At 43.6% G+C, this 24,805-nt stretch overlaps 1 protein-coding gene across 2 annotated transcripts in view; it reads left to right on the top strand.

The window, feature by feature from the left end:
• Positions 1-24,805, top strand: part of PDE8A (phosphodiesterase 8A) — a 136,598-nt gene that overhangs the window by 60,250 nt on the left and 51,543 nt on the right. For both annotated transcript variants that reach the window (XM_060005363.1, XM_060005362.1), the window contains exons 2-5: positions 7,845-7,901; positions 9,499-9,689; positions 18,193-18,249; positions 18,938-18,992. In XM_060005363.1, coding sequence (XP_059861346.1) covers positions 7,845-7,901; positions 9,499-9,689; positions 18,193-18,249; positions 18,938-18,992 — 360 coding nt within the window. The remainder of the gene's footprint in view (positions 1-7,844; positions 7,902-9,498; positions 9,690-18,192; positions 18,250-18,937; positions 18,993-24,805) is intronic.

Below are 24,805 nucleotides of genomic sequence, written 5' to 3'. Positions count from 1 at the left end.
CCTGTACACCCTCCTCATTCTGACGGGAAGATCCAAGTGGTCAGTCTTCTCTTTTTGGAGGGGGTGGGGAAGAAGTAGATTCTGGTCTTGCCTCCATGATGTTATAGCTAGATTTCTGCAGTTGGATTTGAGGATTCTTAAATTTCACTGACACAGTGAAAGAGAGGCTCATGGGTTGGGTTAATCCTTCAGTTGCTATCCTCAGTTTTTCTGGGTTGATTCTGTTTTCACCTTCCGAGGCAGTCTCCTTGCAGGGTTTCTAGAAAACCTTTATTTGTCCCCTGTATCAACTACATTAACATAATATTTAAGAAGTGGGTCCTATTTTGTACAGTATTTCAAGGTACTGTGATGTTAATGGTTCTTATTAGAGATTACCTAAGTGCTCTGAAAGAAATAGCTCTGTGTGTGTAAAATTATAGTTTCATAGCAAAAACTTCTTGGAAAACCTTTTCTGTAGATATTTAGAATTTATTGGGCATTTGCTTACTGTCAGGAATTGTGATAAGCTCTTTATTTTATTTATTTATTTATTTATTTATTTGCGTTACGCGGGCCTCTCACTGCTGTGGCCTCTCCTGTTGCGGAGCACAGGCTCCGGACACGCAGGCTCAGCGGCCATGGCTCAAGGGCCCATGCGCTCCGTGGCATGTGGGATTTTCCCAGACCGGGGCACGAACCCGTGTCCCCTGCATTGGCAGGAGGACTCTCAACCACTGCACCACCAGGGAAGCCCTGTGATAAGCTCTTTAAATAGTTCATTTAATCCAGACACCATTTTTTGCCCAGCACTATGGGTTTGGGAAAAAAGGACCTGAACTGTTTCACCCTAGCATGTGACTTGATTTTGGCATCCAAGGTAACATAAAAGCCTTCTTGTAAATATGTGCTGTTTAAATTGACTGAAGGGCATATTAAGACCAGGTAAGGGGAGAAAAAAGAGACTGGGACATTGAGGATGGATAATGGAGTATTTTGCTTGCTCTGGGAGAAGGACCAGGGGAAGCGGCTAGGAAGGAGCTTTGCCTCAGGGTAGATCTTGGTGCCATCTTGTGGGTGGATCTGGAAAGGACCAAGCAGATCCACACCAGCTTCTACTAGGATGCCCTGCAGAACCCCAAATTTCCACACAGCACTGACGTAAAACTTCAAGTCAGATATCAGAATTCTGGTCTTGGAATCGGTGGATTTGGTTGTGTTCTGTCCATTAGCAAGTCCTGATCACTCCACCTGCAAAACACACCCCAGATTCATCTACTCATCTCCGTGGCAACTGCTAGGCCAGGCTACCATCGTCTCTCACTTGGACTACTACAGAAGCTTCCTTACTGTCTCTTTGCCTCTACTCTCACTCTCTCACTGACTGTTTTCCACAGGTAGCCAAAGGGATCATTCATTCATTTATTTTATTATTATTATTATTATTATTGGCTGCACTGCACAGTATGCAGGATTTTAGTTCCCCGACCAGGGGTCAAACCCGGGCCCCCTGCATTGGGAGCGTGGAGTCTTAACCACTGCACTGCCAGGGAAGTCCCCAAAGGGATCTGAAAAGAATAAAAATCAGATCATATCATTCCCTTGTATAAAACTTTCTAGTGGCTCTTCATGAAATTTAGAATAAAACCCAGTTTTCTTGTTCTGGCTTAGAAAGCTCCGCATCTTACAGCTCCTGCCTAGCCGTGAGCTCATCTCGGCACTCTTCCCTCTCCTTTCCTGAAATGTCCACCCTGTTCCCACCTTCAGTCCTGTGCTCTGCCTGGTGCTCCCTCCTCCACTCCTGGCGTGGCTGACTCCTCGTCATTCAGATCTCGCCTTCCACAGTTCCCCCTCAGAGAGGCCTTCCTTGACTCTGATTCAAAACAGTAACCCAGTTACTCTCCATCAAACCCCTCCCTGCTGTGTAGCAATATTATCTGTCTTGTTCTCTGTTGAATGCCCAGTGCCTAGGAAACCATCTGATACATAGTGAGTGTTCAACAGAGATTTGTCAAATGGATGGATGCTGCTTCCCAGGTTCTTGGTCTTATTTCAGCTAGATACAGGTTAGGGTCAGGTAACTTTAGGCCTTTCCCAGTGAAGCATGAAAAGACCACAGGGGGCCTCCCTCGTGGTGCAGTGGTTGAGAGTCCGCCTGCTGATGCAGGGGACACGGGTTCGTGCCCCGGTCCGGCAAGATCCCACATGCCGCGGAGCGGCTGGGCCCGTGAGCCATGGCCGCTGAGCCTGCGCGTCCGGAGCCTGTGCTCCGCAACGGGAGAGGCCATAACAGTGAGAGGCCCGCGTACCAAAGAAAAAAAAAAGAATCCACCTGCCAGTGCAGGGGACACAGGTTCACACCCTGGTTCGGGAAGATCCCACATGCCAAGGAGCATCTAAGTCCGTGTCCCACAACTACTGAGCCTACACTCTGGAGCCCGCGAGCCACAACTACTGAAGCGCACGCGCCTAGAGCCCGTGCTCCGCAACAAGAGAAGCCACCGCAATAAGAAGCCCACGCACCGCAAGGAAGAGTAGCCCCCGCTCGCTGCAACTAGAGAAAGCCTGCGCGCAGCAACGAAGACCCAACGCAGCCAAAAATAAATAAATAAATTTATTATTTTAAAAAAAAAGACGACAGGAATTAAGTTCCTGTGAATTGGGCCCAGTTCCCACCATTGCCACTTACCAGCGCTTTAATAATACGGCTCTGAGCTTCAGTTTGGTCATCAATAAAATGGAGTTAATGAGCTTCCCTTACTCATAGGGTAAGGACTAAATTGGATTTAAATATGTTTGGAAGCAAAGTCTTTAGCACATACTAGACACCTTCTTTCTATATTAAATCTGCGCCATGTTGTCATAATTTACGTTTTCCCCTTCTCCTACTCAGGACAGGGTAGGCATTTGGTCTTTGCACTCTCAGTACCTACCTCTGTGCTTGGCTTATAACATAGTAAGTAGGTGGTCCCCAAATGTCTGGGTTAATTTTGACTCTCCCCACCTAAGAACTGGTGTCTCCTGACTCTTGTCCAGGCTGTGCCCCTTTGATCAATTTACCACTCTTTGCCCAGAGAGAGACAAGATGGCCACTGGCTGTACAGGGAAAGCCTGGAGGGACAGTATGGCTCAAGACAAAATCTGATTTATGTCTTTGCTATAGTTCCTAGGTTTGTAAACAATTAATATAAATTGATCCCAGCATAACTTTCTGTTTCTAATAAAAGGATGTAGGAAAAAGGTCACATGATTCATTTGTGGTTCCTAGTGCTTAGGCTTTTCCTAAGATTGCTTCCTCCCTTTCTGTTCCTTTACAATATAAAATATATATGAAAATACTCTGAAAACTGGAAGTGCTGTATTATATACATGTGTATATGTATAAGCTGGTATGAGTATGATTTTTAGATAAATGATTGGTTCAAAAAGATTAGCTCATTGTAAAGCAATTATACTCCAATAAAGATGTTAAAAAATAAATACATTACATTTTCAAAAGACTTAATAAAATAAAAATTTAAATACAGAGATAAAAAAAGATTAGCTGTTGGGCAAACATTCATTCAGAAATATTTTTTGAATGTCTGCCGTGTGCTAGGCACTGTTTTGGGTATTGGAAATATAGCAATAAATAAAGCAGACAATCCCTGTCTTTGTAGAACTTGCATTCTCATGGGAGAGACACTCCTTTAATAAGAAGAGAATAAAATATGTAGTGGGGCAAATGGTAACTAAAGCTGCAGAAATAAAAAAGCAGGCAAGGGATAAGGGAGGGTCAGAGGAGTAGAATATTTAGACAGGTTGGAATTATATATCTCTTTCCTCTCCTACCCCCACTGGTGATCAAGATTGGTAACATAGTAACTTTGCCCCGCAGTTAGGTCAGTTAGGCAAACAAAAGAAAACTGATAGGTGGTTCATCAAGGTGTCTAATAATAATGTATTTCAGATTTCCATCAGCCATTAACAAGAAATTACTTTAAAATAATAAAATACAAACAGACATCATTCTTATCTGATATCCCAATTTAACAGTCTTTTTTTAACAATAAATCTTAATAAATATATAAATATTTAAAAACCCAAAAGACTAAATTCAACAACTTGTATAATTACTGATATCAGTTCATGAATATATTATTGCTCCTGTGTTACCTAAAAATATCAGTTGCTTTTGAAGCTGGAAGCTGTTATTAAAACTGATTTGAAAATGACTATTCCCTTCTAAATATTAATGTGAAAAATAAATAATTATTAAGAGGGCTATGGCCTGAAGCATTAGGTCAGTTTGATTCTGATTTTCATACACAAAGAAAGGATGAATACACGAATTCTAGTAGTTCCGATCCCCTTATCCAGAGCAGTTGGGAAGTTGTTTACTCTTTGAGGGCCCACTGCTGACGTCTGCTCACTGAGTAATGTCATCAGATTTCCTGGTGGTGGTTATTTTGGGGGGGGGGCAGTGGTGTAAGTAATTGTCCGGCTCTGCTGGGACACCGCTTGACAGAGGTCCTGAGAGCCGGATATACCCCGTAGACAGGATGTAAGGTTAAAATGCAATCTAGTTAAGTAAATAAAGAAAGTATTCAATGGTAAAATAGAGTTGCTGAAACGTTAATGTTTTAAAATGATACTGCTAAAATTATACTGAAGTAGAATCCATGCTCTTTAAAAAAATTAATCTATATCTTCTTTTATTTCTTAGAATTAATGCGGCGGTGAGTTATTTTTACAAGTTGAGATCATAAAGTTACTCTGTCCTTTGTTTGTAAAAGTTATTTCACCCACTTTGGGTGTAGACCATGTACTCAGAATTGTTTTCCCAGGAAGAATGAGACTTTTGCCCTTAGCTGTCCATTCTTTTTATTTATTTATTATTTATTAATTTATTTAACATCTTCATCGGAGTATAATTGCTTTATGTTGTTGTGTTAGTTGCTGCTGTATAACAAGGTGAATCAGCTATACGTATACATATATCCCTATATTCCCTTCCTCTTGCGTCTCCCTCCCACTCTCCCTATCCCACCCCTCTAGGTGGTCACAAAGCATGAGCTGATCTCCCTGTGCTATGCAGCTGCTTCCCACTAGCTATCTATTTTACATTTGGTAGGGTATATATGTCAGTGCCACTCTCTCACTTCGTCCCAGCTTACCCTTCCCCCTCTGTTTCCTCAAGTCCATTTTCTACGTCTATGACTTTATTCCTGTCCTGCCCCGAGGTTCTTCAGAACCGCTTTTTTTTTTTTAGATTGCATATATATGTGTTAGCATATAGCTGTCCATTCTTTTATCTCGTCCCTCAGCTTGTGACCGACACTATATAGTATGTGTTTTTTAAAATCAAGCTAGTCGTTAACATTTTAAAGTTTTATTAATTATTATAGCCTTTAGCTTATTTTTCTCCTCCTGGTTTCCTTAAGTTTGTACTGTTGACTTTCTCAAATTTAGTGATTTGAAAGCTTAGTATATTAATTCTTGTTTCATGACAGAAAGATCTAAGACTGTGAATTTTGCCTCTGAGTAAAATTTACTAGTATCCTGTAGGTTTTATTACATGACATTCTCATTTTTATTATTTTCCAAGCAATCTGTAGGCATAGTTTGCATTTCCCTCTCTGATCCGGCAGTTACATGAGTTTAAAAATTTCCAAGGAGGGGGTATTTCTTCTGTTTTTAATTTTGGTTTGATTGCCTTATGGTTGGAAATAAAGGCTGTACAAGGAATATGTTTTAAAGTTTTCTTTGTGACCTAGTATATGTTTTTACGATATTTATAAATATTTTCTTTCTGTCCGTTCAGACTTTATCTTTTGTCTCCTTGATCCGTCATAGCAAATTTCATGAGTATCCTCTGTGAGAGGCTGCAGCCGCCGTTTCACACAGAGGACCCAAGTGCTGTCCAGCAACCGCTTCATCCTAGGCAGTGGCACAGCGCTCCTGTTGATGGGTTTTCTGGTTTCTTTTGTGCAACTCCACCCTGCCCCAACACTGTAGAAAATCAGCAAAATGATTTCCCTTCTTTTTCCTGTCATTTTCTTCCTTCTCTTTCTTTTTCCTGAGTAGTTTCACTGTCTTCTCCAAGCAGTAGGCCTGTATCATTTCTTGTTCTTTCATTCATTCATTTCTTTAAACTTTGTTCATAAAAACCAACAAAATAGTCATTGTTCAGATTGGTCTCTCTCGGTGCCTCTTGCCTTCCTTCTCACTGCACTGTGGGAGTATGATTACGTAGAGCACATCTCTCTCTTTTAAGACTCTCTTGGACCTCCTGGATCATATTCCGTCAGAAATTCTGGCTTTGGCATCCAGCTGTGCCTCTTGATGAGGCCGGTGACTGCCCAGCTCTGGAGGATAGACGGTGCTGTGGGATGTCTGTGCTCACCCTTCCACCCTACTGCAAAGCCCTCCTCCTCAGTCTCAGGTCTAGAGTAGTAGCGACCCTCATTCTACACCTTCTGAGAGATGAAGTTACTACAAAGCAAATCAGAAACTGAGCCAGTGTCCCATAATTAGTAGACATCAGCTTCTAGCAGTTAAAAATATACATGGACTTCCTCCATCACTAAGCAGGTTTTGTTGCATGTGTTTACTGTAGGAGAGATCACTGCTTGAGGGGAGAGATGGGAGGTGGCAGGCAGTTAGGAAGTATCTTGTGGGAAGGTTTATAGATCTAGTTCTGCTGCTGCTGTGTTTTAGGTATGAAATCACACCCGTCGCCCAGCGGCCTGGAGTAGGATAGGGATCCCCTCAACACATATATACAGTGTTTCTGGAAAAATTGCAAAATGTGTCTCTTCCTCCAGGTAGCAACCCAAGGCCAGGGTTCATGGCTTGGGGCTGGATTTTAGCTCTCCATTCTCCCTCCCTTGTGCTCCTTTGTGCAGTGCACAGACTTCCCAAACCTTCCAGTGGCCCTGGGTTTGCAGCACAGTTTATAAAACTAAACAGACTGGTCAGTGGAATCCCAGATGCCACTTGCTGCTGTGTGGCCTTAAACAAAGTACTTGGAACCTCAGCTTTCCAAAGTAAACTCTCAGCATGTTGCAAAGGTTCAGCGAGATAACGTATGTTCAGCCCTTAGCACAGTGCCCAGTATATGCTGAGCCCTCCATTGGCGCTATGATTCTATTACTTGTTGGGGTTTGGTTATGACACGGTATTTATCTTTGTGTGTTGGTGTTAAGTTCTCAAATAGATAAGCTTTTTTTTTTTTTTTTTGGCCGCACCACGAGGCTTGTGGGATCTTAGTTCCCTGAACAGGGATCAAACCCGGGCCCCCCAGCGGTGAGAGTACAGAGTCCTAACCGCTGGACCACCAGGGAAATTCCCAATAAGCATTTATTGATAAGCACCGTGCTTGTCTGTAAAATGAAAGTGTTAACCGTTTCTCAACAAGGAGTCTTTGAGGTCCCATGGTTCTGATAGCTGGATTTCTTTTTTGTGTGTGTGCCATTTTAGATGTAAGATTTCGTTGTCCATCAGGGGAAAGATGGGAGTAGACGTGGAAGAAACCAATGTTCGTTCAGTGTCTAATCTTTGGGGGCTCTTTATATTGTAATCTCACGTGATCTCTTTAACACATGAGGAGTTGAGGCCGAAGGTTGGGTAATTCACTTAGAGTCACACACAGCTAGGAAAAGAAAAGCCGGGATCAGACTCATTTTATGTGTCCTTCTCTGCTCTCCACCTTTCCTGGGGTTTATAAGGAGATAACTGAGATCCCTGTGTCTAATAAGTATTTACGTAATTTTTCTCTAGAGTAGAAATTTCATTTTCATCTGTGGCACTGATGAGAGAAAAATTTAAGCAAGCTTATCTTTTTTTTTTCTCTTTTCATTTTTAAGCAGATCTTTTTCTTGCAGGTAGCAGTAGCTGATATACAATTTGGCCCCATGAGATTTCATCCAGATCAGCTCCAGGTAATAATATACCATGCTGTAATTTTCACCTTGATTTTCTTTAAAGACGGGGAGGGAGAGGGTCTAAAGTTATACATTGAAAATAATCTTCTGTTTTAGATAAAATATTGGATCAATATTGAATTCCCTGAACTTGATAGCAGTACTACAGTTATATCAGGGAATGTACTCTTCTTAGAAATACACATTGAGGTATTTAGAGATGAAATGTCTGCAACCTACCTTAAAAGGTTCAGCAATAAAATAATATGTATAATTGTGTGTGTGTGTACGTGTGTAGTATGTATGTGGAGAGAGAGAGAAAGCAAAGGTGGCAAAATGTTAACAATTGATGAAACTAGAAGAAGGGTGTTCTAGCATTTATTGTCATTCATGACTTTTTGTAGGTTTGAAATTTTCCAATGTAGAGAGTAAAAGCATGGTCGTCTGTTACTGAATCAGCTTTAGCAGAGAGAAAATATCTATAAATTTTCTAATCCAAAATATTAAAATAACCAATTGAAATTTAGCTCCAGCGTTACTTGATGCTTCCTGTACACAAACGCATGCTCACTGTTACATTTTTTAAAATGTGAAAAGGACTGGCAGAAATGTGCTCTTGGGACTTCCCTAGTGGTCCAGTGATTAAGACTCCACGGTCCCAATGCAGGGGGCCTGGGTTTGATCCCCGGTCAGGGAACTAAGATCCCACATGCTGTGCAGCACAGAAGAAATGTGCTCTCTTAACTCTTTGCACTTGTGGTATTTGTGCACCTGGGTAAGCTTAGAGGGACTGAGTCTTGGGGAATGGGGTTTCTGTCAGCTTTGCAGTCTCTTTCCCTTAGGCTGTCCCACCTTGACTGTACAACGTACCACAGTTTCCCCCTGTTAGTCAGTCTGAGTGTGAAGGGATGGAGCAGTGCTCTCCTGCCCCAGGTTTGGCGTGGCGGCTTGGCCGCGCAGGGGAAAGGGCAGCAGACGCAGGCCTCGCCCATCCAGGCCAGGCGCGAGGACAGCCAGCTGTCTCTTGCACCTGGTGCTATTCTTGTGTCACTAAACGGGCAGTTTTTGAGTTGTAACGTTTTGGTCTACTTTAAGTCTCCTCTCTTATAATAAAAGTAATTTTTTTTTTTAACTTGGAGGAATTACATAAAGTCTTGAGTCAGAATACTTAAACGTATTATTTAAAGTATTAAGTATTCTGGGAGTTTGACTGAAATATTGGTGTTTGCCATCTAAGGACTTACCTAGTTAACTTACTGTTAACTAAAATAAATATTTGTGTTTTTTAATTGATTCAGTTTTAAGATAAAGTACTTAATCAAGTCTTTGTTGAGTTCTTCCAGTGGGCTTATTAGCAAAAGAAATAAGCATATGATCCATGCACTGACTTCCAGACTAAGAACAGATAGGATAGCACTCATTTCACGGAGCTGAGTGATAACGTCCCAGGGTTACATGTAGGAAAAGGATTTACTCAACAGATCGTTATGCTCACATCTGTGTACTTGCCTTGAAAACACTTGGGAGTTTTCTGTGGCTTGTTAAGAAATGACAATTCTAACGACACCTTTCTTTTTTTTTTTTTTTTAAAAGTGTTCATGCTTTTTTGATTCAGGTACTTTTAGTGTTTCCCAAAGAAGATAAGCAGTGTAATGGATTCTGTAGGGCATGTGAAAAAGCAGGGTTTAAGTGTACAGTTATCAAGGAGGCTCAGACGGCCCTTGCCTGTTTCCTGGACAAACATCATGACATCATCATCATTGACCACAGAAATCCCCAACAGCTGGACGGGGAGGTGCTGTGCAGGTAAGCCTGAGACTCAGGCCTCATTTGTGACAGTAAACGCAGCCCCAGATACATTAGGTTAAATTCAGTGTCTTTTAAGTTGCCTTCCATGCAAATAAAATAAGCAAGACATTAGAATATTATTATTTCTGGGAGGGATCTCTGTCTCTTTTGTTTTGTTTTGCTTTGCTTAAAACAGTAAGAAAATCTGAATGTGAACCGTTAAGGGTTAAGATGAAATCCTGTATGTAATTAACCACAACTGTCACCTGCATAGTACTGCAACAAGAGTTATTATAGTTTTCTAGATGTTTTCAAAGTTATAAAAATTTTGAAAATTGTCTTCTAATGTTAGGTGTATGTGCCTTGTTTCTCATACTTGCAGAATATCAATATCATGAGAGAATTTGGGTAGCAGACATAAATCTAAGAAAAGTACTTTCTAAAGAAAGTCATTTGCTGCTGATGGAAGCAAGGCGAAAGTGAAATATCAATTTTATTTGAAAGAAAACTTTTATGTTGGGGAAGACAAATCATAATTTCAATATAATGTAAAATTTTATAATGTATTAATTTTAAGGACGTTTAAATGTTGACTTTTAGGAGATAGAAAAGGTTGAAAACCAAATATAACAGGAGTTAAAAACTGAGCTGACAGGAAAATGACATCCTCTCAGAAGGTTGTTTACAGGTACATGGTGATTTCCATGTACTTGAGAGTTCACCTTTCAGGTAGTCAGATGAGGTGGCTTTTACCCAGGTGCGATCCACCTCCAGTAAAGCTTTGCTCGGGCCTTGCTCTGTGTTGCCTGCCTTGCTGCCTGTGTTCCTTTCCTGTTTCTGTCTGGTTGATGGCAGTTAGCCATTGTCACTGTAGCCCAGACTTGTTTGACGTGTTATCTGACAGCACACCCATGAGGGATGTGGAGGTGTGGAGAGAGCTCTGACTCTGGGTCCTATGCTCGGCTCTTCCCTTGCCCAGCTGCCTTTGGGTAACTCTCTGTCTTCTCTGAGGATGTGTTTTCTCAGCTGTAAATTTGGAACACTTGGTTTCCAAGATCCCTTCTCTCTCTAGCATTTGATGGATAGCACTCAGAGGAAGGGCAGAAAATATCTTAGTTACGTGGTGCTTTTAGTCTCGGTAGACTGCTGCTAGGCTGGAGAAATATCTAAGGAGAGCCAAAGAGCCCAAACAGAAAAGGTGAAGGGGGGTGAGGTGCTGAGGACAACTTGGCTTCCTTCACAGTCTTGTTCTGGCCACAGGTATGTGCTGGACAATGACATTCATACTCATAAAGATGGCTCTGCTAGACCGTCCTGTGTTATAAAAGAAAAACTAAGTTGTGGTAGTTATGGTCTACTTTTTTTTTTTATTGTGGTAAGGTACACATAACATACAATTATGCTCCACTTTTTGAAGGAGGAGAAAGTACTGTTGTTACACATTTTGGGAATATTCTAAACAAATAGGGTAACTCATTCAGCAAATTTATAAATTTACAACTTATACAGTTTTAAAACAGAGAAAGTGACCTGGGTTGCTTAACGTGCGGTTTTAGAGAAGCTTAGACTGTCATGAGTGCATGTCTTCTACCAAGTCCCCACCACCCTCCATCCAGCCTCTGATGGGGGTTAGGGTTTCCCAAGGGAGAGTTCTGAGTTTCATAAGTTCTCCTCCATGTTGAGTCCAGCTCTGTCCATATTTGGCCCCAGATTTCCAACATTTGAGGACAGGAGTGGTCTTTTCTGGTTGGAGCACATCCTCACTGCTGTCAGCGGCTTCTCACAGAGTGTGGTTTCATATTCCAGCCCCATCAAGGAGGCCTCCTCCGAGTACCTTCTTCCAATCACGATCTCTTGTAGGCGTGGCTCCCGAACCGAGAAGCTCGCAGGTTCGGGTAGATGAGCGTAGAGTAAGCAGAGCCGTCACCCCCGTGTTAGCCAGAGAGCAGACCTCTACAAAGGCACCCCGGTCACGCTCCTTTCCTGACAGCTGTGTCACAGCCCTGGCCAAGAATCGGAAGTCTTTCTTGCTAGCTGTGTTCTGCCACGTCACTTTTGTCTTGTTGGCTGAGGATTTGGAGGACAAGGGGTGGGGGGAGTCCTTGTGCCATTTGTAGTGAGTTTTCTAGAGGCAGGAGTGGGCCCTGATTTACTTTCCTAGTCAGTTCCATCTCAGTTCTGGCCCTTACCTGGTTTATCTCCCTTAAGATCATCCCTTTTAAGGGTGCCTGCCCACTGTGGACTGTTCCTTCAAGGAATCTTTCCAGGCCGTCCCTCCTGAACCTGCTCGCCCTCTCTCTCCACTTACACTGCTCACTAAGAGACCTTAGCCCTGGCAGAGCCCCGTCTGTCCCTTCTTCTTCCTTTTGGGATACCTGATCAACACCCCCTGTGAAGGGTTTTTCATCAGTTGCTGATGTGTCTAAATGATTAGCATTCAGCTGTATCTCTCTACTGGGGGCATGTGGAACTCCTTACACTCCTTATCAGATGCCTTCCTAGAGGTTAGATATTCTGTGTCTGCGATATTTTCAAACTCACCAGTTGAGAGAACCCTACTTGGCAGGTCTTCTTGGTTCAGGACACTGTGCTTGTTACCAGAGCTACACAGGTGAATAAGACATGGTTCTTGCCTCTGAGGAACAAATGCTTTTGTTGGCGGGGGCAAGCGAGCGATTTCAGCACAGCTCATAGATGCCCACAGAGGAGGTATGCTGCGGGTGCCTGTGTCTAGGAGGGCTTCACAAGGGGGTGTTTGAGTTGAGTCCCAAAGGATAAGCGGGAGTTCTGAAAGGAAGGACGGTGGAGAAAACATTCTGGGTGGAGGAAGCAGCATGTGTAGGACCGGGCAGGGTGTCCAGGGCTCCTCTGCCTGGTGTCAGGTGGCTGCTGGATCCAGCAGGTACGGGCCCTGCCTCAGGGTGAGGCTGGAGCAGCAGACGAGCCTGATCTGGAGGGCCTTGTGTGCTGAGCCAAAGGCTTTGGAGTCTGCCCTGTAGGCAGTTGAGACCCTGGCGTAGTCTGCGTATTCTACGCAGGGGAGTGTCCGGAGTGCACTGCCAGAGCACTGTGGCTGCCGCCTGGAGAGTGGAGAAGGAGATGGAAGGAGCGGAGGCCTGTCAGCCAGCTGTGAGGCTGAGGTCAGGGCCTCCTCCCAACTTCCTGTAGAGACAAAAACTGACCACAGCAATGAACGAACCAAAGATAAGATGACAGATATGTCAGAAGTTGGGAGACGGAAAAGGACAGGGATTCTCACTGTATCTCTTGTGCTATGGGGACCAATAAAGAAGCCTGTTCCTGGAATGTCCTCTGCATACTTCAGCCTCTGAGGCTGAAATTCCAATGGCCCTGCAGGAAGGAAGTGGGAAGAGGCTTTGCTTTACTCCCACTGTGTCCTGCTGAGCCTGGGAAGCTGGAGTTGCACCGACCAGAGCCGAGCACCATCCCTTCTGTGATTTACTTTCTACATCCACTAGGAAACCCAAGACAGGGAGCAGAGGGAGATGGACAAAGACGTGGTTTTTCCTACCATGTTGTAAGAAGGGGCAGAGGCATAAGGAGCCTGGGAACATTCCTTCACATATTGCAGTTTCAAAACAGCAAACTACATCAGTTGTCAGGTTTAGCCAGAGAATGGCAGAGAGCAGGCCAGGAGTCCCCCTCTGTGCAGCAGAGCCGTGCATGCCTGCTGGCAGCGCTCTCTGAGCACGAACTTGCACCTGTTGACCTGATCTGCAGGTCCAGACCTCAGAGGAGGACGGCTGCTAACCCCAAGGGGGGTGCAAGGGAGACTCCTCTGACCATCTCTCATGCAGACAGTCTGCCTGGGTGGATGTTGCTCCCGTTCAAGGATAAAGAAGGGGACCAAAAAGCTGCCAAATTATGGAGGGGGAAAGAACAGCCTGAAGACAAAGAAAATTGTTTTCTATAAGAAACTGAAGAACCTTTTAGAAGACATATGCTTAGTGTACTCAGAAGAAATGAAGAGCTAGTCCTCTGTGCAACTGTAATGCACAGAGGGCTCTGTAATGAAAGGGAAGATTTTTATAAAGGGAGATGGAGGAAGTAAAGTACTGCGTAGAAACCCAACATACGTTAACAGAATTAAGTCTGTGTTGACGTGAAAGGATGCTCAACATCACTGATCATTAGAGAAATGCAAGTCAAAATTACAATGAGGTATCACCTCACACCAGTCAGAATGGCCATCATCAAAAAATCTACAAACAATAAATGCTGGAGAGGGTGTGGAGAAAAGGGAACCCTCTTGCACTGTTGATGGGAATGTAGATTGATACAGCCACTATGGAGAACAGTATGGAGATTCCTTAAAATACTAGAAATAGAACTACCATACGACCCAGCCATCCCACTACTGGGCATATACCCTGAGAGAACCATAATTCAAAAAGAGTCATGTGCCACAATCTTCATTGCAGCACTACTTACAGTCGCCAGGACATGGAAGCAACCTAAGTGTCCATCGACAGATGAATGGATAAAGAAGATGTGGCACGTATATACAATGGAATATTACTCAGCCATAAAAAGAAACGAAATTGAATTATCTGTAGTGAGGTGGATGGACCTAGAGTCTGTCATACAGAGTGAAGTAAGTCAGAAAGAGAAAAACAAATACCATATGCTAACACATATTTATGGAATCTAAAAAAAAAAAAAGGTTCCAATGAACCTAGGGGCAGGACAGGAATAAAGACGCAGGTGTAGAGAATGGACTTGAGGACACGGGGCGGGGGAAGGGTAAGCTGGGACAAAGTGAGAGAGTGGCATGGACATATATACACTACCAAGTGTAAAATAGATAGCTAGTGGGAAGCAGCCGCATAGCACAGGGAGATCAGCTCGGTGCTTTGTGACCACCTAGAAGAGTGGGATAGGGAGGGTGGGAGGGAGACGCAAGAGGGAGGAGATACGGGGATATATGTATATGTATAGCTGATTCACTTTTTTATAAAGCAGAAACACAACATTGTAAAGAAATTATACTCCAATAAAGATGTTTTTTAAAAAAAGTCTGTGTTGAATGCAGAAGCAAGATTGAACTCAGAGTGCTGTGTGCTTTCATAACCATCTCTGGATTTACCTTGGTCTGAACATCCTTTTTACTATCGTAAATTCCATTCTTTTCAATGTGAAACTCATTCCACGTGGCAGAGGGAACAGTGGCATAGTACAAGTAATGGAGCTGTGGTTTTGTAAAATTTAAGTCGTTGAAGAGCTTTGCTATGTTCATACAGTAAGCCTCCAGCATGTGGCCTTTTTTCCAGTTTTGTATCAAGACCATCATCAGAATTACTTGTAGTTTCCTAGTGTATCTGGAGACTGGTAGTTGCCCCCCAATATCCATTTCTACTCTTTTCTTAATAGCAGAATATCTAGTGTTTAGGTGGGAATACGACCACCTAGAAAATATACTGCATTCCCTAGCTTTTCTTGCAGCTGGCCAATGGAAGTGTCATGGGCATCTTCTGCAAAGTGTCCATGAAGGGAATATGCATGTCCTTCTTCCTGCTGTCTGGAATGTGGATGTTATGGCTAGAGCTCAGCATCTGTCTTGGACCATGAGGGAGAAACCACGTACAGACAATAATAGAGGAACGTAAGACAGAAGGAGCCCGGTTCCTGATGCTGCAGAGTGCCATTGCAGCTTGGACTGCTCACCTCTGCACACCTTGCATGTGGGAGACAAGTCTTGTTTAAGCCACTTTCTCTGGAGTTTTCTGTTGTGCATAACCAAATCAAATGCAAATGTTTCACCAGGTAGCATGGTTCTGAGAGCTTCCCAGTATGCTTGTGCAGCCTTTCAGAATCTCATGCTGTAGACTCATGGCCCATCTTTCTATTTTTACTCTTTTTTTAAGATTTTTTTTTGATGTGGACCGTTTTTATTTTTTTTTAAGTCTTTATTGAATTTGTTACAATATTGCTTCTGTTTTATGTTTTGATTTTTTGCCCAGGAGGCATGTGGGATCTTAGCTCCCTGGCCAGGGATCGAACCCACACCCTCTGCATTGGAAGGCAAAGTCTTAGCCACCAGACCGCCAGGGAAGTCCCTCACGCCCCATCTTTTTTTCTGACTTCTTGAAATCTTCCTTCCGAATGTCCGGGTGTATATTTTGATGACGCCATGTCATTTCTTTCTTAGTTTTCATGAATTCTAAAGTAAAGGATGTTATTTTGCAACCCGGGTTCCTGACATTTCTATTTTCTAGCCAGTTCTTCCTTCTTATGGACCAGAGAAAGTTAAGAATACACCTCTGCCTTTTCATACCGTGTTAGACCTCCTTTGCAGGGACCTGCTTGTCTCCAGGAAACATGGTCTTTCCTTCTACTTTGTCCTAGCCCAGTGCCCCTCATCTCTGTATTCAAATCTACTTAACTGAGACCATCTACGTGGTTGCGTACTTGCTATTATATCACTCAGATCTCTGTTTTTCTTGTAAAAAGATGAGAGCTAGTTTGAAATGGCTGGCTGCATACTTAAATTGCCTTTTCTCCCTCTAAATCTTCATGATATGATAGAAGTATAAATGTAAGAACAACTACAGTGTCCTAAGAAGTCATGGAAATACCATTCGTGAGTCCATGTCTTCCATTCCCTGTCTAAGATTAGTGCTAGGATGAGTATTAGCCAACAGGTTTGAAAAGTGACCTGGCCTTGTCTGTTGTGTGAGGGTCTGCCATGCCAGTCACCCTCCCGAGCCGAAACAGCCCTTCCCATGGCTCCTTCTCCAGGAAGGTGAGCTTGGCTATTTTCTAGGCAGGGAGACCATGTTTGGACCAGGGCCTGGCACCTGGTCAGCAAGCCCTTCAGCGACCTGTCAAGAGGGCTCTTCTGGTAGAACCAGGTAGCCCGTGCCCTTTAGGTTGGCTCCCTCTGGAGATGGTAGGCAAATAGAAGCTGGAGGAGTACAGTGGACCCTAGGAGAAGCAGAAGTGTTGACACAGAGAGAGAGAGCGAGAGAGAGAGTGTTACGAGCTACGTGGTCCAGGAGAGAGACTGGCTGGTCCCTAGGGCTGCTTTTCCATCCCTGAGCAACTTCCCAACCCCAGAGCTAGTCTGCATCTGTCGTTGGACTTCAGCCTTTCTCATCCTGAGCTCCATGAGAAAATTAAGCCTCAGTGCCCTGAGGCAGGGATAGGCAAAGGGGAACACAGTCAGGCCCATTCGTTTATGTATTGTCTGTGGCTGCTTTCGTGCTACAATGGCAGAATTGAGTAGTTGTGACAGAGTCTGTATGGCCCAAAAAGCCTAAAATATTTATCATCTGGCCCTTTACAGAGAAACTTTGCCAAAACCGAGGCATCCATTGTATATGATGAATTGACTTTTCTCTTATGCATCTGGAATTGGTTATGTTATGAACCATCCTTGGGAGAATTGAGAGATAGTCACTCAAATCAGTTTCCGTGTTTAGTGATTCAGAAGTGACACAAGTGATTCTTGAACCAGCAGAACTGAAGTAAGGCAGTAAGTCTGGACTACTCTCTGTCCCATCCCGGACACATTGTCCAGGGGCCAGCGCGCTTCTGACTTGGCTGGGGCAGTCTGGATCCAGTCCTCTCCATCTCCTCCGTCTGAAGTCACCCTCCGGTGTGAGTCCTCTTCCTTCCCGGCCAGGGGCCGAGTTCCTCCCTCCCTCCCTGTGGCCTGGCTCCTCTTCTCCGGATAGATCAGCTTTCTTCCCCAGGGTAGGATGGGCCAAAGCCATTGCATATCTCCAGTGGAGCAACTTCTTTTCCTCCTGCTCCTCTCTGTCACATTTATCTCTGCCCTCTCTCATCTTTTGGCTGGATTTTCATTCCCTGTGACTTTCTGGGAAGCTGCTTCTCCGGAAGGTTAAATTCAGTCCCTGCGGGGAGACTCATACTCCGTGGGCCATTTAAGTGGAGCAGTGTCTTCTGCTTTTCTCAACCAGTCTTCCATTCTTAATTTTTCGTGTCAGGTGTTGATTCTCCTCTTTCTGATTGATAAGAATATCTTGCATTTCCAAGCTTTGAATATTTATTGTTACTGTTTTTGCCTGCATTCTACTTGGGAACCCTTCTTTGCACTGCTTAGAATACAGTGGAGAGCTGACCCTTGGGCTTCTTCACCCCCACTGGAATTGTCGCCATCAGCTAGTGGTAATATACATAAACTTGCATTTTCCTTTGGTAGGAAGAGATGAGTAACCCCTTTCATGTAAGCCCCAGGTAGGGAAAATTTTCCGCCTGAAACAGCTTAGGTTAACAAAGAGCAGAACAAGTAGAAGGCACATCATTTGCACTATCTTCACACTCCATAATTGTTAGGGTTACCATAGGCCACTGGTTAGGAGTTTGTCCTCCAAAGAGAGAAAGATCAAGTAGCTAAGAAGGTGACTCCAGCGTATGAAGGGATCTTTTGCTCTTCCTTCTCCCTCTCCCCCAACTTTAATTGGTCTACCAAAATCGTTTAGGTATATTTAGTTTTTAAAGAATTGCTTTAAATTTATTTTAAAACTTTTTTTTAAAGGTCTATCAGATCATCAGAACTCTCAGAAAACACAGTTATTGTTGGTGTAGTACGCAGGTAAGATACTTCCTTCTTTCCTTCTTTTTTGATGTTGAAATTCAGGTGTCAGTGTAATGTTTGCTTTTAACAGAGGCCCAAATAACATGACAGGCCTCACCCTTTTTAGTTGGGCCTTTTTTTTCTTTACTCTTTCTTATTTTCTTTCACTTTGGCAGTTAAATTCATGGCTGGAGTTTGTACTCTCATACTAGGTTTTGTGATTTTGGACTGCCTTTCCCTTTAGAAATAGGCAAACCATGAGAGAATTCCATTCCTAAAGTATGAATGTTTTCCAGGCGTATTTCCTAGGGACTTCAAACTCCAGATATCTATGAAGATTTGAATTATACATAATTGGGGAAAATCTTATATTTCATTTTAAAATTGGAGGTAAGGAAAGAACAGAAGTGATTTAGTTTAAGTTAAAAGTTTTATGTATCAAATAGATATACAGTCACTCCTGTGTCCTGGCTGTTAGTGTAATCTCTGTATTTCAGGCATTAATACACACTGCCAAAAAGCCTAGTGTGAAACTAAAACAGAAAACTGTTTTCAACTTTATACGTTTGATTTGTATGTTAATCTAATTCATCTAAAAGGGCTCATTATGTGACAATTATAATATTATGTAAATTAATGAGTAGTTAAAGATGTGAGATGTAATCGATAAAAACTGTCCCTAACCATTTACTATATTCTTTTGAAGGGCGGTTAGAGAAGAGTCATCTGTAATGTCCCTCATTGAGGCTGGCTTTACAAGGGTAGGTACCCACTTTTTTGTTATACAAGTGTAATTCAGCATGAGAAGGTATTTTATCTCAGTTTAGAGCCCAGCAATAGTTTTGAATTAATTTGAAGAAAAAAAATTGTCCTTATGCTGTGTTACAGTTTGGTTTAACTTTATAATCTGGTAATCTCATAATCCACAACACTTTGCTTTCTTAGTCTCTCAAAACTATGCCTGCTAAAGTCATCTAAACATATTAAAATCTCCTTTAATGGCTTACTCATTAAAAATTATACCATAGGGTGTGTTGTTATAATGCTTACATGTATACATGCAACTTTAAAGCCAGTTTAAGGATTCTGGAAGTAAGACCTCCCCAACGTGGCTCCCTTTCTTTCCACCACTGGCTCCAGTCTGTTGGTTTCTCTTAAGCCAAAAAGCTTCTGAAGGCTTTGGTCAGCTGGTTGGCAATGAGCCTTGGGAATCATGATGGAGAGAGCTTATGTAAGGCTGATTGTTGGGCAGATTTGTAGCCCAAATTAATATTATCAGTGAGGTAGTCCAGAGACCTCAAGCCTTGAACTTAGTTTAAAGTGATTCTGGGGCTTCCCTGGTGGCACAGTGGTTAAGAATCCGCCTGCCAATGCAGGGGACATGGGTTTGAGCCCTGGTCCGGGAAGGTCCCACACGCTGCGGAGCAACTAAGCCCGTGCACCACAACTACTGAGCCTGCGTCTAGAGCCTGTGAGCCACAACTACTGAGCCCGTGCTCCACAACTAGTGAAGACTGCACGCCTAGAGCCTGTGCTCCGCAGCAAGAGAAGCCACCACAGTGAGAAATCTGTGCACCACAATGAAGAGTAGCCCCGCTCGCTGCAACTAGAGAGAAACCCGTGCGCAGCAATGAAGACCCAACGCAGCTAAAAATAAAATAAAATAAATGAATGTATTAAAAAATAATAAATAAGGTGATTCTGGATGGTAGCACTCCCAGGTATTTGGAAGAAGCAAATTACAAATCCTCCCAGAGAAAGACACCTTCTTCTTTGGCCTCAGAGAATCTCTGCAAATAATCAGTCAAGGGCAGCAGGCAGCACTCAGCATTAACCAGTCCACCAGGAGACAAGGCATTGCAAGTGAGAACTAGCGGGGGGAGAAAGACAGCAGGAACAGACCCTCACAGTCACAAGGAATAAGAAAGTATAAAAAGTGACAGTACATTTTAGGTAGAACGTAATTGAATTTTGAGAAGTGTACATACAATAACTGAAAATTTGAAAACTTAGTAGGTCAGAAGAAGTTATCCAGCATGTAGCACAAAGTTAAAAAAAATAGAAAATAAGTTACAGAGGTTTAGAAATGTGGAGGGTAGAATGTACGGTTTAGCATATATATAACTGGAGTTCCAGAAGGACAGGAGAGAGAATGGGGCAGTGTATTTGAAGAGAATTCTCCAGCAGTGATGGAAGACTTCAGTCCACAGATTCCAAAATTCCAAAGTAGAGTAAATAAAAAGAGAGGACACATCATAGTGAAAAAACAAAGAGAAGATCTTAAAATTAGCCAGAGAAAAAAGATTAACTTTCAAAAGAATAACAGACTAACAGCTAGCTTCTCAGCAGCAATAAACGGAAGATAGAAAACAGTGGAATAATATTTTCAGTGTGATAAAAGAAAATAACTGCCAACCTAGATTGTTATACCAAGCCTAAATACTTTCAAAAATGAAGGTGTAATAAAGACTTTCAGAAATATGAAAATTGAGGCAGTTTGTAAGTAGCAGATTCTCACAAGGAAATTCGTAAGGAGGTACTTCAAACAGAAGCAAGGTAAATCTCAAGTGGGAGGCCTGAAAGGCAAGAAGGAATGAGGAACAAGAAAATGTGAACGTGGGGTCATTATACACACAAATTTACTGTATAAAACAGTAATAATGTCTCATCTGATTAGAGATTACGGTGAGAAAAGGACTGTAACCTGAGAGTCACACACCCAGCTAAGTTATTGTTCGTGCCCTTTAGGGCAAAAGAGATATTCCTTTTGGGGGATATACATAAAATTCAGAGATGTATTTCCCCAGCAGCCCTGTCTGAGGAAAATAATTGAGTAAGGACTTCAACCATAGAACAAATGAACTGGAACAGAAACTCTAAGATGAGGGAGAGAGCAGTAGAGAGAAGTGATGGGAGGTGAGCCTGCCCTGCGCACATGCTCCCCTACTCCTCCCTCCTTCTCGAGCCCTCCTTCTTTCTGTGTCTGCGTGTGTACATACACAGGTACGGGTATGTGTGTGCAATGTAGAATATATATGTTTATATGTAATTATCATTACATAACATCCAATAATATCTCAGTATTTAAATTCTAGACTATCTGAACAAACCCTAGGTGTCTTCAAGGTTTGGGGGGAGGAAATAGAGGTAAAAGGATTCTCGTGACCTCACCTAGCAGACAGGGAATGGGGGTGGGCAGTGAAAGTATTCTGAAGTTTGCTTCTTTATGGGAAATGTGCTGGTGGGAGATACTTTGTTCTGGAGGTAATTGGTATTTTGTTTTCAAATAATAGTAAAGAAATCTATGTCTGCTTTTGAGATCGGTGAAAAGGAAAGCAACCATTAATAGAGAAGTTTAAGTAAACTTCCAGATTAACAAAACATGGAATTTGCGGGAATTCCCTGGCAGTCCAGTGGTTAGGACTCCACGCTTTCACTGCCGAGGGCCCGAGTTCAATCCCTGGTCAGGGAACCAAGATCCCGCAAGCTGCTCAGTGCGGCCAAAAAACAACAAAAAAAAACATATGGAATTTATAGCAACTTGATCAAATTGGCAGATCCAAGGAAGGGGAAACAACAGTGTGAAAGCAATCATAAACACTAAGATAAGAGTAAAATCGAGTGCATGGGAATGGGCTGAATTCTTCCATTAAAGGATAAGCCATTAGATTGGGTTACAAAAGTACAATTATATGATGTTTATAAGACAGTGATAAAAGGAGCTTAATAATAAAGAAACAAAGAGGTAGCAAATAAATGCAGACAAAAGGAACAATATTAACATCAGATAAGGTGGAACTTAAGACCTTGTTTTATACACACATAATTTTATATAAAAATTTTAGATTATTATTATTACATAGTTTTTTGGTTCTCCCTTTTTGACACTCCCACAACATTCACACGTATCAGTGCCTGTTCCCATTCCCTGACCTCCAGTAATCCACGTGAGCTAGTATGAGAAAAACCACATCAGCCAGCGTGAAGGTGAGCGTTCCTTTAAGAATCCCAGGTTAGAAGTTGTGGATCACCTATTTCCAAGAATCGTTAGGTCATCCCTCCTTAAACTGCTTAGGGAAGCATTCACAAGAGGCAAAAAACTTTCCCAGATAACTTTGAAGATCTTTATATTATTACTCTTAAGCTGCAGAACTGGCTATCCTTTTTTTTTTTTTGCGGTACGCGGGCCTCTCACTGTTGTGGCCTCTCCCGTTGCGGAGCACAGGCTCCGGACGCACAGGCTCAGCGGCCATGGCTCACGGGCCCAGCCGCTCCGCGGCATGTGGGATCTTCCCGGCCCGGGACACGAACCTGTGTCCCCTGCATCGGCAGGCGGACCCTCAACCACTGCGCCACCAGGGAAGCCCAGAACTGGCTATTCTTAACAAAGACCTTCGATGCTTCCACTTTGCAGTGAAACTAGTGAAACTTGTGGGATAGATTATTCATCTTGCCTTGGGTTGTTTGCTTACCTACAGCCACCAGCAGTCATTAAGCTTTTTATTTGTACGAGGTCATAGATGCAGTGTTGGAAATTGTGTGTTTGAAATTCTGCACAAGGAAGTCCATCAGCAGAGCTTCGTGGACTGGGAAGCGTGTCCTGGTAGAAAGTCTAGTTAGCCATGGACTTTGTATTTTCCTAGTATAATTGAGTTATCATGAAACTAATTTGAAAATTCAAAAGTAACCGACATACACACTTTGCCTGCCCCTCTCACCCGTACAACTTAATCAAGGTGTCCCCCCGAAGCGTTTGCTGGGAACCACGGTTAAGTGCATGTCTCTGCGAAAACACTCCCATGCAAAAAACACAAAGGGTTTAATTTAAAGTAGTCATTTTAGAGGTCTGTGACTTAGGAAGTATGGAGATAGCAGCAGCCTCACCACTTTATAAGTGACGAATCCAAGTCAGTGACCAGTCCTCAGAGACTACACATGCTAACTCTTCTCATGCAGAGTCCTGTACCCTCAGGTAACAAAAGGATAGTGAGGTGACAGGGCACGGAGACAGAGCAGAGCATCCAGACCTGGAGGGAAGATGATTCTCCAGAGTCTCATGGCTGGGAGGCAGTGGGGCCCATGCTTGAGCCCAGCCCTGGACCTGAAAGCCATCACCACAGTGAGAACTCTGGGATTCAGGGGGCAGTCAGCTATTCTGTGGATTGGCCGTAGTTCAGGAGTTCAGGATGGATGGATGGAGACGTACTTGCCTCCTCAGTTGGACTTGGCAGCTGATCTTTTTCTGACTAAAATCTCGAAGGTTAGGGTTTGGTATCTCTCAACTCTGGTTGTACGTTAGAACCCCCTGAAAGGCTTCCCCGGAGACCCTGTTTCAGTTGGTGTGGGGAGGAGCCTGCACGTTGGTATTATTTTTTAAGATTGCAGGGAATTCTAATATGCAGCCAAGGGTTGAGAACCACTGGGTGGGGCCCAGCAAGGTGGGTGTGGTATGCTCTGGAGAAAGCAAGGCCCAGTTGTCTCAGGAGTCTGCAGGACTTGTGGCCCCGGCCCCTCTTGTGGGATGGGCTGGGGAGGGGAGACCAGCTGCTGTTCAAGCAGAGGGAGCAGCAGCCTGATGCCTGAAGATCCCTGGACCTGCTGCCCTTCTCCACCCTCCATGCCCTGTGGAATCCTTGGGACATGAATGGAAGGTGGAGAAGGGCAGGAAAGACAGGATATTTAGATACACAGAACAAAGCAGAGGTAGTGAGGGGGAGGGGCAGGTAGCAGGAGCAAGATGCTGTACTTTTAGTCACATGTGCTTGTTTTTTAGCCATGATGTCCACCTTTGGGGTAAAAAAGTTTGGATATGTACATTCACACCCAGTGAAAACTCTGGTTGCATGCATGGGAGGCCATGACACATAATACACATGGCTCCGTGTCCCAAGATGTCGCCTGCAGAGCAGGTGAAGCCAGGCAAGTGCGTGGACAGCTGGAGACACCTGTCCCCCACCCCTTGTCTCCTGGAGTGGCACAAGCACTATACCCGGAAATCTCTCCTCCCTATTCCTGCCTGGTCCGCAGTGGGCGCCTCTGTAGGTGGGCAGTGTTCCTGGATGTGCCTGAGGGGTCATGGCTGACTGAGGAGGGAGCGGCAGGGCCAGCACTCTCCTCCCCTCTCAGCAGCGGGGAGCTGGTAGGCATGTCACCTCTCTCAGACTTCTGTGGGTAAGAAGGGCTGTGTTTGGCCTGCAGACCCGGGAACCATCATGCCCATGGCCAGCAGGCCTTGCCTTCCCTCCCAGGGGACGGCAGTCACTGTGCTTTATGTTTGTGCAACAGTTTACAGTTAGAGTGCTTCCTCATGGTTGTCTGTGGTGGAGCAGGGTGTCTTGTTTTGCAGGTGAGGAAGCAGGCTCAGGAAGGTTAAGGACCTCATGGAGAATCATACAGCTTTTAAGGCATGAACTTGGGGCTGGATTTTTAGGTTTCTTGACACAAAGACAAGACCCTGAGCACTGTTCAAACAGGGATATCTGCCTTCACTGGCAGTAGAAGGAGCTCCACAAGGGGCCCTGTCCCCTAGATTGGTCTGGCTTTGGCTTGTTGATAGTGGCCTGCAGATGCCCTG

The sequence above is a fragment of the Delphinus delphis genome, chromosome 2 (genome assembly GCF_949987515.2).
Source record: "Delphinus delphis chromosome 2, mDelDel1.2, whole genome shotgun sequence".
Taxonomy (NCBI): domain Eukaryota; kingdom Metazoa; phylum Chordata; class Mammalia; order Artiodactyla; family Delphinidae; genus Delphinus; species Delphinus delphis.
The sequence above is the reverse complement of the archived record's forward strand: the minus strand, read 5'-3'. Positions and strand labels throughout refer to the sequence as shown.